Source organism: Sinocyclocheilus anshuiensis, unplaced genomic scaffold (genome assembly GCF_001515605.1).
Source record: "Sinocyclocheilus anshuiensis isolate Anshui unplaced genomic scaffold, SAMN03320099.WGS_v1.1 scaffold1132, whole genome shotgun sequence".
Taxonomy (NCBI): domain Eukaryota; kingdom Metazoa; phylum Chordata; class Actinopteri; order Cypriniformes; family Cyprinidae; genus Sinocyclocheilus; species Sinocyclocheilus anshuiensis.
In genome coordinates this window covers 719,657-733,633 of record NW_015552678.1, presented here as the reverse complement: position 1 = coordinate 733,633, position 13,977 = coordinate 719,657, and the positions used below count along the sequence as shown (strand labels likewise).

The following is a 13,977-nucleotide window of genomic DNA, read 5'->3' as shown; positions in this document are numbered from 1 at the left end:
GACATGACCTGTTTTACAGAATAAAAAAGTTTGGTGTGTATAACCCCTATTGAATTTCAAAGAGACATTTTCACTGGAGCAAAAAGTGTGACAGCCAGTGACGGTCCTCCTATTAACAGCAACATCAAGAACATATAGATTCCCTGTCCAGGGTTCTGAAAACACAGACAGGAAGGAGTCTTTCCACAGTCGCTGACCAGAGTACTGAAAACCCACCCTCGCTTTTCATAGACGATGTATTTAAATACATTATATTCTATTCCCAAGTGTCCCTTAAAATAAATTCCAAGGTGCAAAAAGTGCCCTTTAATTATTAAATAACCATTCATTTCTAACACTGCTCCAACATCACTATGAACTAAATTATTTTGCATAAGTTATTATTTCTAATATAATACACTCCTATAATTAATTGTCATTTATCTGAGACTTTTCTTTAAAGACCCTTACAGCATCCCTATAATGTACAAGGACAGTCCCGAAGGTACAACCTGGGTTTAGGTGTGTTGCTCAAGGGCACCATGGTGACCGTTCAAGGATCGCCACCTGCAGAGTCTACACCTACAACCTTTTAGTTACAAGCTCTTCAATCACTAGGCAGCACCACCCACTGTCAGTGATGTTCAATCGATGTCTCTCGCTTCCTTAAAATGAACACAAGCACATGTCAAATTCGTCTCTCCTCTCCATTCATCATTTTACGCATCTAAACAACACATCCCGGACCTGTCCCGTGCGTAAAGAACGTGCGCAACGGGAAAAACTGATGATGGGTCAGAAAAAATGACGAGGGAAAACACTGCGCGGATTACTAGGATTGGATGGCACGAGTGATGCAGTCCCTGCATCCTCCGAAGCCCCAACCGGATCGCGGAGAATCTGGCCGGAGATTTTGCCTCACCGAGTTTCATTTATGACAATTACTACCTTTACCGAGCGAGCACACTTTTAACAAGTGCCTCTTCGTTACGAGTGTTTTTCTCCACGCCCGTGGAATAGGACCTAAAAACATCTTCAACATCAATGCAAGGAGCATGAAATCTTAACGCCAATTGTTGAACGAGTGATGTAAGTCAATCAATTACGCTAATTACGAGCATTTATTTATGCATATTTAATCGTGATTTTATTAAAGCGTTGATTTGGTTTCTTTCATTTGTTGCAGTGCAGCTTTGCATGTTGTGAAGCACGACCTTCGAGGTGCACCCTGGAGAATTGCGTATCGACTCATTTTCGCGTCTCGTTTTAAACTGAAACGCTCGGTTGCATCCTAGATATCAGATACTTGATCGGTTTTCCATTAGTCTTGGATTTTTTATTTTTTTGCTGTGCAGAACCTACAGGGAAATAATTTACCGTCGCATCCCTTTTCATCTTCACTATGAATTACCTGCGACGTCGACTATCGGACAGTAATTTCATGTCCAACTTGCCCAATGGCTACATGAGCGATTTACAGCGGCCCGATCCGCCGCAGCAGAGCCCAGCCCCGGTGCTCTCGCCGGGCTCTCAAGAGATGCGTCAACCCCCCAGCCAGTCTACCGGCGCCGGCTTCTTTTCCTCCATTTCCAACGCCGTCAAACAGACCACCGCCGCCGCCGCCGCTACCTTTAACGAGGCCACCGAGAGAGGAATCGGCTCGAGCAACGCCAGGATCCTCCTGGTCATCGATGACCAGCAGACAGACTGGTAAGACGCATATGATCCTATGCATTTTGAATGTATGACTTGGACTTTATTAATAGATTATTCGAGTGTTTGTTTCACGTCTCAGGCTCGCACCTGAGGTGTAGCTCGTGCTAATACAGAGCAAAAAGAGTCACTATCCAAATGTCGTGACTCATTAGTCTATGGGCCTTTCTGGCACGCGCGCCCGTGTAGTTGTGGGTGTGCCCGCGCGTGTGTTTGTGCGCATTTCACAATTCAGTCTGGGCCAGTTAATGGAGAAGACCCTACGGCAAAGTATATTACATTAGCTTTTCAGTTCAGATTAAAAGGTTCTGCGTTGATGGATTTAAGAGTAGACCGGCTGTGCGTGGGGGAAAAATAGTGTTAACACAAAGTCTTTGAAAAAGACAAGGTAATTGAGACACTTTTGGAGTTTTCATAGGTGAAACTCTCTGGAGAACTTATAGGAACCGCTTTCAGGATGGCTCAGATGTCCTGTTGTTTAATGTATACTCAAGGAATTATATGTTTTTTGAGAAATATATTTCAAGAGCAAGCCTTTCCTTTATAATGGGACTGACAGTGTAGAGTACTTATGGGTTCCTAAGAGGACTGTCCTTTTTGCAAGGATGTCTGGAGGTTCTCCAGTAGTTTCCTCTGGTATGGTGATCTGAGGAACCCCATATGGTGCCTCAAGTATCTTTACAATTTTAAAGTGTGTGATGTTGCTCTCACTGATTCCCATGAGGGCTTGTGACACATTTAAACCAAATGTGGTTTAAAACCAAAACACCACCAACAAAGTTAATTTCATATGCATTTTTTAAACTTTTCAGTGGAGGCAACATTCCATCCATCCATCTAATTATTTTATTTAGTGACTAAGTGTAAAAACAATGGATTTAAAGTTAAGTGTAATAGTAGCATATAAATATTAGAATTTTATTATTAAGTTTGCTGCATGAAATCTAGTTACAGACACTGAAACAAAACTCCTCAGCCTTGAAACTCCTCCTTGTGTGCGTCCCTTACACAAACAATTCATGCTTGATGAATACTTGAAATACATTATTTTCACACCATTTCACTGTTGCATAATCTAGTTTGGACACAGTTTAAGTGTTTTTTTTTTTAAACTATGACTCACAAGTGCAAAAATGTTCTTTCTTTTTCATTTTTATTTCTTCAGGGCAAAGGTGTTCAAAGGCAAGAAAGTTCATGGTGAATTTGACATCAAAGTAGAACAGGTGAGACTTTTTTTAATTCTTCCAAACTAACAGAGCAGTACAACTCAACAATGTGCCAGTGTAATGAATTAGATGTTAGACTTACCAAAACACATCAACTGGCTAGAGGTTATTGTTATTACTCTGAGTTGCAATTGCAATATTGAGCCTGTCATTTCTTCAGTGGTATTTGTTTGTGTTTGTGAAAAGGGATGGGGCAATATATCAAAGTAGTCTCTAGTAATGAAATGCAAGATCTAATCTATTATAGACAGGGATAAAAGAAAATTAATCTGTTGTGTCAATGAATAATATCCTTTCAAATAATTAGTCATGGATGAGACAGATTTGTTGGCAGCTTTACAATAAGCCAAAAGTAATTTCGACCAGAAGAAACATTTTGTTTTTGAACAACTGATTTTTTTTGTTTGGTTAGAGTTTTATATGTAATACTAGTAATTAGTACACAATAATCTAGGGATTTATGTAAGAATTTGGCAACATTCTGGAATACCAGGCAGTCACAAGGATTCAATACGCCTTTTGACAATTCCACTTTTGTGATTTTAACTTTTTAATGACATGTCAGTCAAAAACCCTGTCTTTAAAAGGAAATATGGATGGTATGCTTTAAAAAGCAGTTTTTATAGTTTTAACATAACCACACTGGCAACCCATCACAGTGTTTTAGTATAAATGCTTTGACAACGCCACTTTACTTATCACATGCATTGATCCTTTCATTCCATCTGGTGATTTTCATTGATTTTCAAGGCTGACTTCTCTGAGGTTAATCTGGTGGCTCACGCAACGGGAAGCTACAGCGTGGACATTGAGGCCATCCGCAATGGCAACAAAATCACAAAGTAGGTTTCACACCTGTTTTAGAAATCTTCAAGAATGTTTTTCTTTTGCACAGAGAAAACATGTAATTCAGTGGTCTTACTTTGTTGATTAATTCAGCAAACAATTAATGTATATTAGGAATATTTAGAGCAGCAATCAAGATGATTTATTTGAAGATCATATATGTATTGCATATACTTCTGTGTATATATACTGTACAAATAGATAGATTTGCTTTGATTAATCACAGTATAATTACTTATAATGATTACTAACATTTCTGTGATAATTTAGGTGTTTCAAGCCAGATTTTGTGCTGGTGCGACAGCATGCTTTTAGTATGGCCAAGAATGGCGACCACAGAAACATTGTGATTGGACTTCAGTATGCTGGTCTGCCCAGTGTCAATTCCCTTCACTCAGTCTACAACTTCTGTGACAAACCATGGATGGTGAGCACTGCATACATCAATCCATACCGATCAGCTAATTAGGGATGTTCTTAATGTATCCAATTGGATTTAATAATGTATTTTAAATATGTTTCCATTCATTAAAAAAATACACATTTTCATATTCCCAAAGTAAAGGAGAGTAGTGTTTTCCAAATCAAGGAAATGAATCAAATTGGTAACACTTTACTTAAAGCCTTAAAGCATTATAAAGGTATGCATTATATATATATTATAATGACATATTTCATAAATAATTGTAACCAAAGTTAAAATGCATTATACTATTTGAAGGTTTGATTGTCTTTTGTTTTAATGCATTATACTTTCTAAAAGGGTAACAATGAATAAATAAGTATTATGATGTATTATAATTGTGGTTACAATTATTCACGAGATAATGCAATTATAAATACATCATAAGGTGCATTACAAGGCATAATTAAAGCATTAAAGCTACTTTTTATAATGCATTATATATAAAGGATTTGTGTTACCATAAAATCTTATAAAATGTCTGTATTACTATGTTCAATTTACAAGCTCTAGTCTAAAAAAAGGTTAAAGCTTTATGTTAAACTTGTATAGTGAGAAATATATTTTTTAGTCAATTCTTTTCAATGAATTACGTCAAGCTGCTTCACAAATCAGACTAAATAATTCATTTGTCAAACATCAAAATGAATCAAAATGATTTTAAACAATCAATCAAAATGTTTTTTTAACAACTGAAAAGGTAATGAAAAAAAATGATTGGTCGAAAGTGTAGGAACCCTGTTTCCATGTTTCCAGTTAGAAAAGAGAAGAAAAGAGAAGAGCATTATCAAAAGGGCTTTCATACAATTTTACCATTAAATGTCTGTAACTATTGCTGCATAAAAGATGTCTCTATGTTTGTGTATATATGTATGTCTGTGTGCGGGTTGCCGTGCATCTATCAGTTCGCTCAGTTGTCCAGATTGTACAAGCAGTTGGGTCCAGAGGAGTTCCCACTGATCGACCAGGTTTATTACCCCAACCACAAGGAGATGGTGAGTGTTTAACCATCTGTCCCTGTCCCTCCTCACCAGTAAACCCTGAGCTATAGGTGTCTAGACGGTTCCACTGGACCCCGCACAAAGCTCCCATCTGTGGCAGGGACAGCGGTGCCTGGATGCAGTAAACCGTAAAACATAAAAGACCCAGTTCAGCACTGCTCCACTCAACCTAGCAGCCTAACTCCAGACTAGTATAATTGTTTGGTACAGCACAGTTCTTATAGACATAGTTCAGGTTTTAATAGGAGAGGGGAGGCTTGCTGCAGTGCCACCTCCTCCTCCTATTCCTCCACTGCAGGCATCTTCACACATAAATGATCCCAGACACACTCTTTGCCAGAATGCTTTCCTCTCTCACTGGCCTTTTTTTAAGATAAAGCACAGCATACTCAGGCGGAATTCTGTGGGCTTATTTTGTCCCTGAGCAGAAAGATTTTGCTCTCGCATTTCAATTACTGCAGCAATATAAAGAAGATGCCTATCAAGCACCACTGAGACTGCAACATGTTCTCCTATTAATAACCAATTAAAAGAAAAGCAACTTGTTGTTGGTGTCATTTTCTGTTAAATCATTCATTCAGATTAGAAAAATATCATGCCAATATTGCGTATTAACATTTGCAATAAAAACATGGTTGAGTAATGGCATGTATAGAATTCTATATTTATATCTACACACACACACACACACACACACACACACAAACACATGCTACTGTTCAGACGTTTGGGTTTGGTTTGAAGGAATTAATTTATTTGATTTAAAAATACAGTAAAAATAGTAAAATAGTACAATTTTATTACAATTTAAAATAACTGTTTTCTATTTTAATATATTTTAAAATGTAATTTATTCTTGTGACGCAAAGCTAAATTTTCAGCAGCCATTACTCTAGTCTTTAGTGTCACATGACCCTTCAGAAATCATTGTAATATGCTGAGAAACATTTCTTAATATTATGAAAACAGTTGTGTGGCTTAATATTTTTGTGAAAACTGTGAAACTTTCAGGATCCTTTGATGAATCGTACATTCAAAACAACAGCATTTATTTTAAATAGAAATGTAACGTTACAAGTGTTATATTATTTTCTTTAAAAAATCTTAATATATCTCTTTTGTCATTAGATCACCACACCTGGCTTTCCTGTGGTAGTGAAGATGGGTCATGCTCACTCTGGTATGGGAAAGGTATGATTGAAACCCTTTCTTAGACATTCCTGTAAAAAGTAAAAAGTCCAAACTAGCCTATATATATTAGTGTATGAATTGTTTGGTCTTTTTGTGATTACATCTATATCAGTGCAATTAAAATTCTCTGTACAGGTCAAAGTGGACAATCAATATGATTTCCAAGACATTGCTAGTGTTGTAGCTTTGACAAAGACGTATGCCACATCTGAGCCTTTTATTGACGCCAAGTATGACATCCGAATCCAGAAAATCGGTGACAATTACAAGGCCTACATGTAAGAGACTAAAACCATAGCAGTGTTTTCATGTCAATACGACATGATGGAATCTATGCCTTTAACAATATCACTGGAACTGATTGTAAAACACTGTGTAATACCTGCTGTTGTATTATTGGACAGGAGGACATCTATATCAGGCAACTGGAAGACCAACACTGGATCAGCCATGTTAGAGCAGGTGGCCATGTCTGACAGGTACACACATCTTACCGGATGTTCCTTCTTCCACGACACAAGGCATATTATACATCTCCTATAACATGGCAGCAGATAACCTTATTAGATGTTTGGTCATCTAAAAATGACATATTTTGCATAATTCAACATGTTATGTATTATGCATATCACATGCTAATAGCTCTTTTCCAAAACCTCGTGAGCTGCCTTAGTAGATAGCACTATAGGACATGCCACTCTTCCTGTAAAATACCTCATTTAATTCAAATTCTTAGACAGCATCACTTTTCTTATTCAAGATGTTGGACGAAGCAAGAGAAATGTTGAATATAATAATAATATACTTGTTAATTAATTAGTAATTCATTCAATGCTGAAAATTGCATTGTATTTACTGAAATAATTTGTATGTTGAGGTTTCTGGTTTCACATGATTTGCTGCCTATGTAAAGTATGTCAAATTAGCCATTTATTACATTCAATTTTAGTTAGAATGCAGAAAAGAAAAAAAAAAAAGCTCCTCGTTTGCTTCTTGCTACATAATTTGGCCAAAACATTTGTGATTTTAAATATGACTATTTTATTATTAAGTATGACTTACATACATTTAATTAATTGAGCCATATCACAATTGTGGTTTTATTTCAATAAATTGTGCAGCCCTAATTATCATAGTAATGTAAAAGTCATTTACAGATAAAAAAAAAAAACGATATTATTGATGATGGAACTGTTTTTCAGGAAAAGCCTACACTGAACAAGTACCACATATTTTTCTTGAAACTGATTTATTTTTAAACAAAAAACAGAGTTTAGTTTGCTAGAGGATTTTCAATCAAAGCAGTCGATGATACTAAGCCAAATATTAAGTCTTGCTCTACAGTAATCCTGATTCCCTTGTTTACTCTGGGCAACAGTGTGGGTGGATGCTTTTAGTGGAATGCACAAGGTCATCATTTGCGATTTCCCTGCAGGTATCGTATGTGGGTGGATGTATGCTCTGAGGTTTTCGGAGGTCTTGATATATGCGCTATAGAGGCATTGCATGGTAAAGACGGTCGAGATTACATCATAGAGGTAACAATATCTGCAAAAACAATCAGTTTTTAAAATAGCTCTATGAAATATCCTTAATGCCCTGGGCAAACACTCTGTGTGTGTGTGTCTATTAGGTCGTGGGCTGCTCAATGCCTCTCATAGGAGACCAGCAGGATGAGGACCGGGCTCTAATAGCTGATCTTGTTGTGGCTAAAATGAACCAGACTGTGGCACGCACTTCAGCTCCCACTCCAGTCCGTTCTCAGGTTAACACACTCGCTTCAAAACATCCTCATATATTCTCAACCTAGACTTGAAAACAAGAACGTGTCTGTGGTGATATTTCTGCAAAATGATATTGCGTTGCTTCTTATATGCTTTGTTTCAGAGTGAAATGTGAGTGGCTCTAAAAGCATGTCCAGTATTATCTGCAACAGATGAACGTGAATCAGACAACGTTTTGTTACAATGTTGTTGTACGAAATGCAGCATTTTAGAAATGAAATGCCAGATAACAAAATAACTAAACAAACGTGAGATAAATAATGCATTTGCTGAAACAGCCATGCAATTTTAGCTTGCTTCTACAAGTCTCTGAGCTCTTTTATTGTAACTCGTGTGTCACGGGAGCAAATGCAATGCTGTACCAGGTGAGCTGCTGAGCAAGTTTACTACATCAGAAAATCCATGCATATGGAGCTGGTTATGTGATGCAAATGCCAAGATGTATTCATGTACAAATCATGCACTATAGCAAAAGTGTTTTTCTGCAAGGAACAGTGCAAAAATAAGTATTTATGAATCAATAATCTGCCCCTGTAATCATCATTTGTGTGAAAAATAATCAAAGTTGTATATTCTCATGTGAGATGTTAAAAAAGCTTTGCTCCATGCAAAATCAAAGATCAAATTTGAATGAGCAGTTCGGTTGGCCACTCAAAATATTGCTACTGCTTGATAGCATATCTGATCTAAAAGCATGCATATAAAAACTGTAATTTCTGATTATGCAACATTAAGCAGTGCAAAGCTGCTGAGTAATACAATAAAATGGTGTAGTTTCCTCCCACCAGTCAGTATTTATTGTCAACTTGTTCAGCAGAAATATGCAAAACTTGTAGTCACAGCATGAGTCTGAGATCCTTTTTGATTGCAGTGCCGAGACTGCTATCCTCCATTATTCCCAAAGCTGTGATTGTAATGATTCATAGCCCCACAGATGGGAGAGAATGAGAGAGTGAGAAATGCCTTTAATGCATAAGCTAAAGACTCAGACATCATCTCTCATCACCTCTGCATCAAATCGCTTGGTTTAATTCCCTCCACATTTGTGCTAAACTGATTGCCTGAAGATTAATGACTGCACTTTTGTTGGCATCAGCCATTTATTTATGTTTCTATAGTGATGCTCAGCACTTTTTGAGGTTACAGGCGTTTGGAAGTTTCTTTTAATGAAAGTGACAAAAAAGTGACCCAAAAAAAGTGACTAGTGTTTCTAAAAATACTAAAACTTGCACTGAAATTTGTATGTGCCAGCATTCTGTTTCTGTGTGGTTTGGTTTCTGATATCCTCTGTCTTCCTATGTTTGTTTTGTATTTTAGGTCCCAGCTGTTTCACCTCAACCCATTTCTCAGTCTAGAGTCCCCCAGGCACAACAGCGCCCTCCTCCACAGGGTAAGGGATTACACTGCAATAATAAGCCAACCTTTTAGGCATAATTCAATAATGCAAATTAATTCATGATTAACTCACCTTCACATTTTGTATGACTTTCTTGCTTGTGTTGAACACATAATGAGATATTCTGAAGAATCCTTAAGCTGTGATTTTACATACTATGAAAGTAAACAGTGATTTTTACTGCCAAACTCCTAAATAGTCATTTTGTACCACAAAAGGGCACCATGAAGATAGTACATACAACTTATCAGAAATCTTATGAAACCATACAATAGTTTTATTGGGGAATAAGCTACATAAATATTCATCATTATTACTCAAGATCTTTCTCCACCCCATAGCTCTCAAATATGCCATATGAAGATAAACTGCAACAGGTTTGACATAATTGATGCCAGATATTATTGGTTGCTGCTAATCTGAGTAGGAAACATTTTTAGTGAATAACATGTTAAGTTTTGGTCTGTTTATCACACAAGCCTTGAACAATATCTTGAAATATAGCTTCTGGGTGGCTTAAAGTAATTTTTAAAACGATTTAGGGCCTGTTCAACTGACATCATCAAAGAAGGAATGGCATTCCAGAATTGTTTGATTTTGACAAAAGATTACGAAAACAAACTTTCACAGGTTAATTGCTCATCACAAGACTAGTAATGTGCTCTAACAAAGTGAATATTTTCTTTGTTTATTCAGACTTTAGTTAATCCTATTTTTGTATTACATGCCAACACCAAAATACTCCAGCTGCTCAATATCCATCTTCACTGCCGATTCCAGATTCTTCCTCTGTTTTTCATGGTTGCTTAGCAAGATACAAGATAAGATGTTTGTGAGCACCACAAAGTCATTTTACAGCAACATCTCTCTAGGCATGACCAATAGCGCAAATCTTACTGTTTGGCCAATTTTCTTTGCGGTGCGATGGAAAAGAGAGTCGAATACTTCTCTGTAATAAAATAAAAAAATTATCATGATGGCACACAAGTGTTTGTGTTGCTCTGAACTGATATCTTAACAGCTGTTGATTCAAATTAAAATGTTTTCTCGCACCAAATTTTCATAACAAGCTTCCATCTTGATGTGAATGGGCGTGAATGGGCCTTTATGGTAAAAATCACAAATTACTATTACTGTATGCAAAATAGAGACTTTAGACATTCAGCAAACAGAAAAAGGAAGTCATACAGGTTTGGAATGACATGAGCGTGAGTAAATTAAGACAGATATTTCTAAAAACCAATAGATCTCTGGATAACTGTATAAAAGGGTTAATAGTTTGTGTTTAATAGTTTGTGCTTATATGCTTATATTACAACTTGTTTACACAGTAAAGATAAGCTCTGTTTTTAGGAGGTCCACAACAAGCAGCTGCTAGCACTACTGCTGCCCGTCAAGGAGCCCCACCACAACAGCGTCCCTCTCCCCAGGGCCAGCCCCCTGCCCAAACCCAGTCTGTGACCAGTCCTAATGCCCAGAACCCCCCTGCCCAACAAACCCGGCCCAATCATCCCCCACAGCGACAAGCCAGTCAAGGGGCCGCAGGTCAGCAGAGGCCCCCCACAGCACAGGGTCCCGCCCAGCGTGGCCCGGGTGGCTCTCCTCAGTCACCGAGGCCCCAGCAAGGTGGTCCGCAACAGCAGCCACAGAGGCCTCAAACTGGTGGCCAGGGTCCCAAACCAGCTGGCCAGCCTCAGCAGAGGCCTCAACAGCCAAGACAAGGCCAGCCAACCAGGCAGCCCACCCAGGGTGGGTCACAGCTGAGCCAGGACGCCCCTCAACCAGCCCCGCAACAGCAGGGCAGTCCCCGCCCTCCTACCACTCAGCAACCACGGCCTACGGCACAGGGCCAGGGAGGTCCAGGAGGTGCACGACCTCCCCTGCAGCAGAAACCCACACCTCCACAGAAACCAAGTCCTGATCACCCGGCTCTGAGTGGATCGCCGCAGCTTAAGTAAGATGTTTTTTGTCCTCTGTCATGTCATATTTGTATGTTTAGTTGACTGGATGTGAAGGTTTTTATGATTCATTAGCATCTGGGCTTGTTTTTCCATTTATTGATGATGTTTCATTACCCATGCAAATGACTACATCAGATAGATGGTGGCCATTCTCCTCTGCTACATTGTAAAATTCTAAAATCGCATGACAAGTTGATGGTGCTGATTGACAGTGACTGTGTGAATTAGGGTAAACCTATTGGGGTAAATGCAGTATAGGTTATAAACACAGACCTCCCGGTTTGATTTTGATTCACAAGCTCTGAATTTGATTGGGGGGGATGTATTTTAAAATGTTAATTTACTATGCATTTAAATGTCTTAGTTAGAACACAGTGACAGCTGCAGGATGGGAAGCACTGTATGAGTAGATTTCAACATGGTATTGGGATAGTTCAAATGAAGTGTGATTAATCAGAAAACCTATGTTTTACACAGTGATGTCATGGTAATGCTATTTTTTATATAAGAGACTGGATGGCTAATTACTGGTCTGATTGACCAGCTAATTACTGGTCTGATTGGTCATTTCTTGACTTGTCAGCCAATTACAATGCCATTATACCCTGTGTTGTTCTTACTAATTCACACAGCCATCACAATATCTTCCTTTTTCAAAATAGGAATTGTGCAAGCTCCAAAAATTGGATAATGCCTAATGGAAAATTGCCTGAAATCATATGTATTTATCTTTATTGAGCTATTAAAGAGCTAAATAGTTATAAACAGATTTTGATAATGGTGATGATCTATGCATCAGATGAGCATGAAATTAATGGATAAACACGTCCAAAAGCTCCTGAACAGATTCTGCAAAGCATACTATGACGACTTTAATGACTTTAAATAGTTATAAACAGATTTTGATAATGGTGATGATAATAATGACATTTGACAATAATGGTGATAATGATAAATGTGGCTTATACATATAGGCAGACGCCTAATTAAAACAATGGAGATACAGAATGCACACTAGATGATCTGGTATTTTGCATGCCAAAGATGGCTTCCTTCAGTCTTACACCCAAACCATTCATGCACTTGATTGTGGAAATTGCATTTTTCTGAATGGAAATGTGCATTTGATCTATTTTCACTGTTAAGCGATTGTCAGCAAGTATGAATGTGATCATCTTATTCCCACTATTCCTCAATTAAGTTCTAAGGTGACTAATAAAACATAAAACTGATTCTTCCAAAAAAAAAACAAAAAAACATACCATTTATTTATGTTCCAGAGATGTGCCTTTGCACTTGGTTCTTTATTTAGGAATAGTGGCCCAGAATAAACAATGACGCAGAGTAAAGTGCATGTCTCTACATCCAGAGATGCCATTTCTCATAAGTCCAAAGGCTGATGTAAACATTGCACTTGAGTCATGATTGCTTAAATGAATGACACAAAAGAAAGCATTTGAATTTCATTCTCTCTCTCTCTCTCTCTCTCTCTCTCTCTCTCACAGCTTATTTATTTTTCTCTGCCATACCTTTATAAAGCCATCTCCATGGGTTTGCTGCATGACTTTAATAGCCTCTTCCTCTCCTTTATTGCCACTTCTTCTCTTTGTAGCAAATCCCAGTCTCTTACCAATACATTCAACATTCCAGAAACGCCGGCCGCCCAGCACCAAAGTCCTAGTCAGGACGAAGCCAAGGCTGAGACCATCCGCAACCTTCGGAAATCCTTTGCAAGCCTCTTCTCCGTGGAATAAACACACACACACACACACACACAGACAGAGAGGTTATGGAGTCTCTAAAAAAACATGCAAACACAGACACTCGTCAATTATACACAGAAAGGACCAATTATATCACACATTGCAGTGCACATCAGATCTGTGCACATCAATTCGCAATGCGACATTAATAAAACACTGCCTGCACTGATAAAGACTGCAATATGAAGTGAGAAATCACAGCATTACTGCAGTTAAATCTTTTAACATAGCTGAATTCTTTAGACACATTCCCAGTTTTTTGAGTCCAACTAATGGAGGGAGGTGTGAAAATAAAATACCACACACAGAAACACTCGCACACACCCTTTTACACTACCTACACAGTGACTGGACCAACATACACTTAGCACACGTGCTAAATCTTGCCTATTCATTCCAGTCTCCTATTATTAACTTTTTGAAAATGAAAAGTTTTGGTGGCCATTTTGTTGTAAAACCATCCACCGCCACGCTCTCTCAGATATATGATATCTGAAGTATGTCTGCTAATTGTCTGAAGCATGTTCTGTAACAATAAGGGGCACCTAATGATTTTAACCGTGCGCCACATTGTACTGTAACCGAATGGTTTATCGTTCCGTATTTTACATGCTTGAGCAGGATTTTGGATTTTGCAATGATGAGCCATTGTGA

General features: G+C 38.0%; 1 protein-coding gene across 3 annotated transcripts; it reads left to right on the top strand.

Annotated features, from left to right (window-relative positions):
• The first annotated feature begins 860 nt into the window (after window positions 1-860).
• Window positions 861-13,734, top strand: LOC107667541 (synapsin-1-like). Of its 3 annotated transcripts, none has more exons than XM_016459221.1 (15): window positions 861-1,068; window positions 1,166-1,689; window positions 2,858-2,915; window positions 3,669-3,760; window positions 4,035-4,191; window positions 5,133-5,222; window positions 6,357-6,419; window positions 6,555-6,697; window positions 6,824-6,898; window positions 7,855-7,957; window positions 8,053-8,184; window positions 9,521-9,593; window positions 10,142-10,189; window positions 10,950-11,553; window positions 13,173-13,734. In XM_016459221.1, exons 2-15 carry the CDS (start codon window positions 1,382-1,384, stop codon window positions 13,312-13,314), a joined length of 2,088 nt encoding a protein of 695 aa, XP_016314707.1. In that variant the 5' UTR covers window positions 861-1,068; window positions 1,166-1,381; the 3' UTR covers window positions 13,315-13,734. The 3 variants fall into 3 exon arrangements, with proteins under 3 accessions (XP_016314707.1, XP_016314709.1, XP_016314708.1); XM_016459223.1 differs by having other exon boundaries at window positions 13,211-13,328; XM_016459222.1 differs by lacking the exon at window positions 10,142-10,189 and having other exon boundaries at window positions 10,953-11,553.
• The last annotated feature ends 243 nt before the right edge of the window (window positions 13,735-13,977 follow it).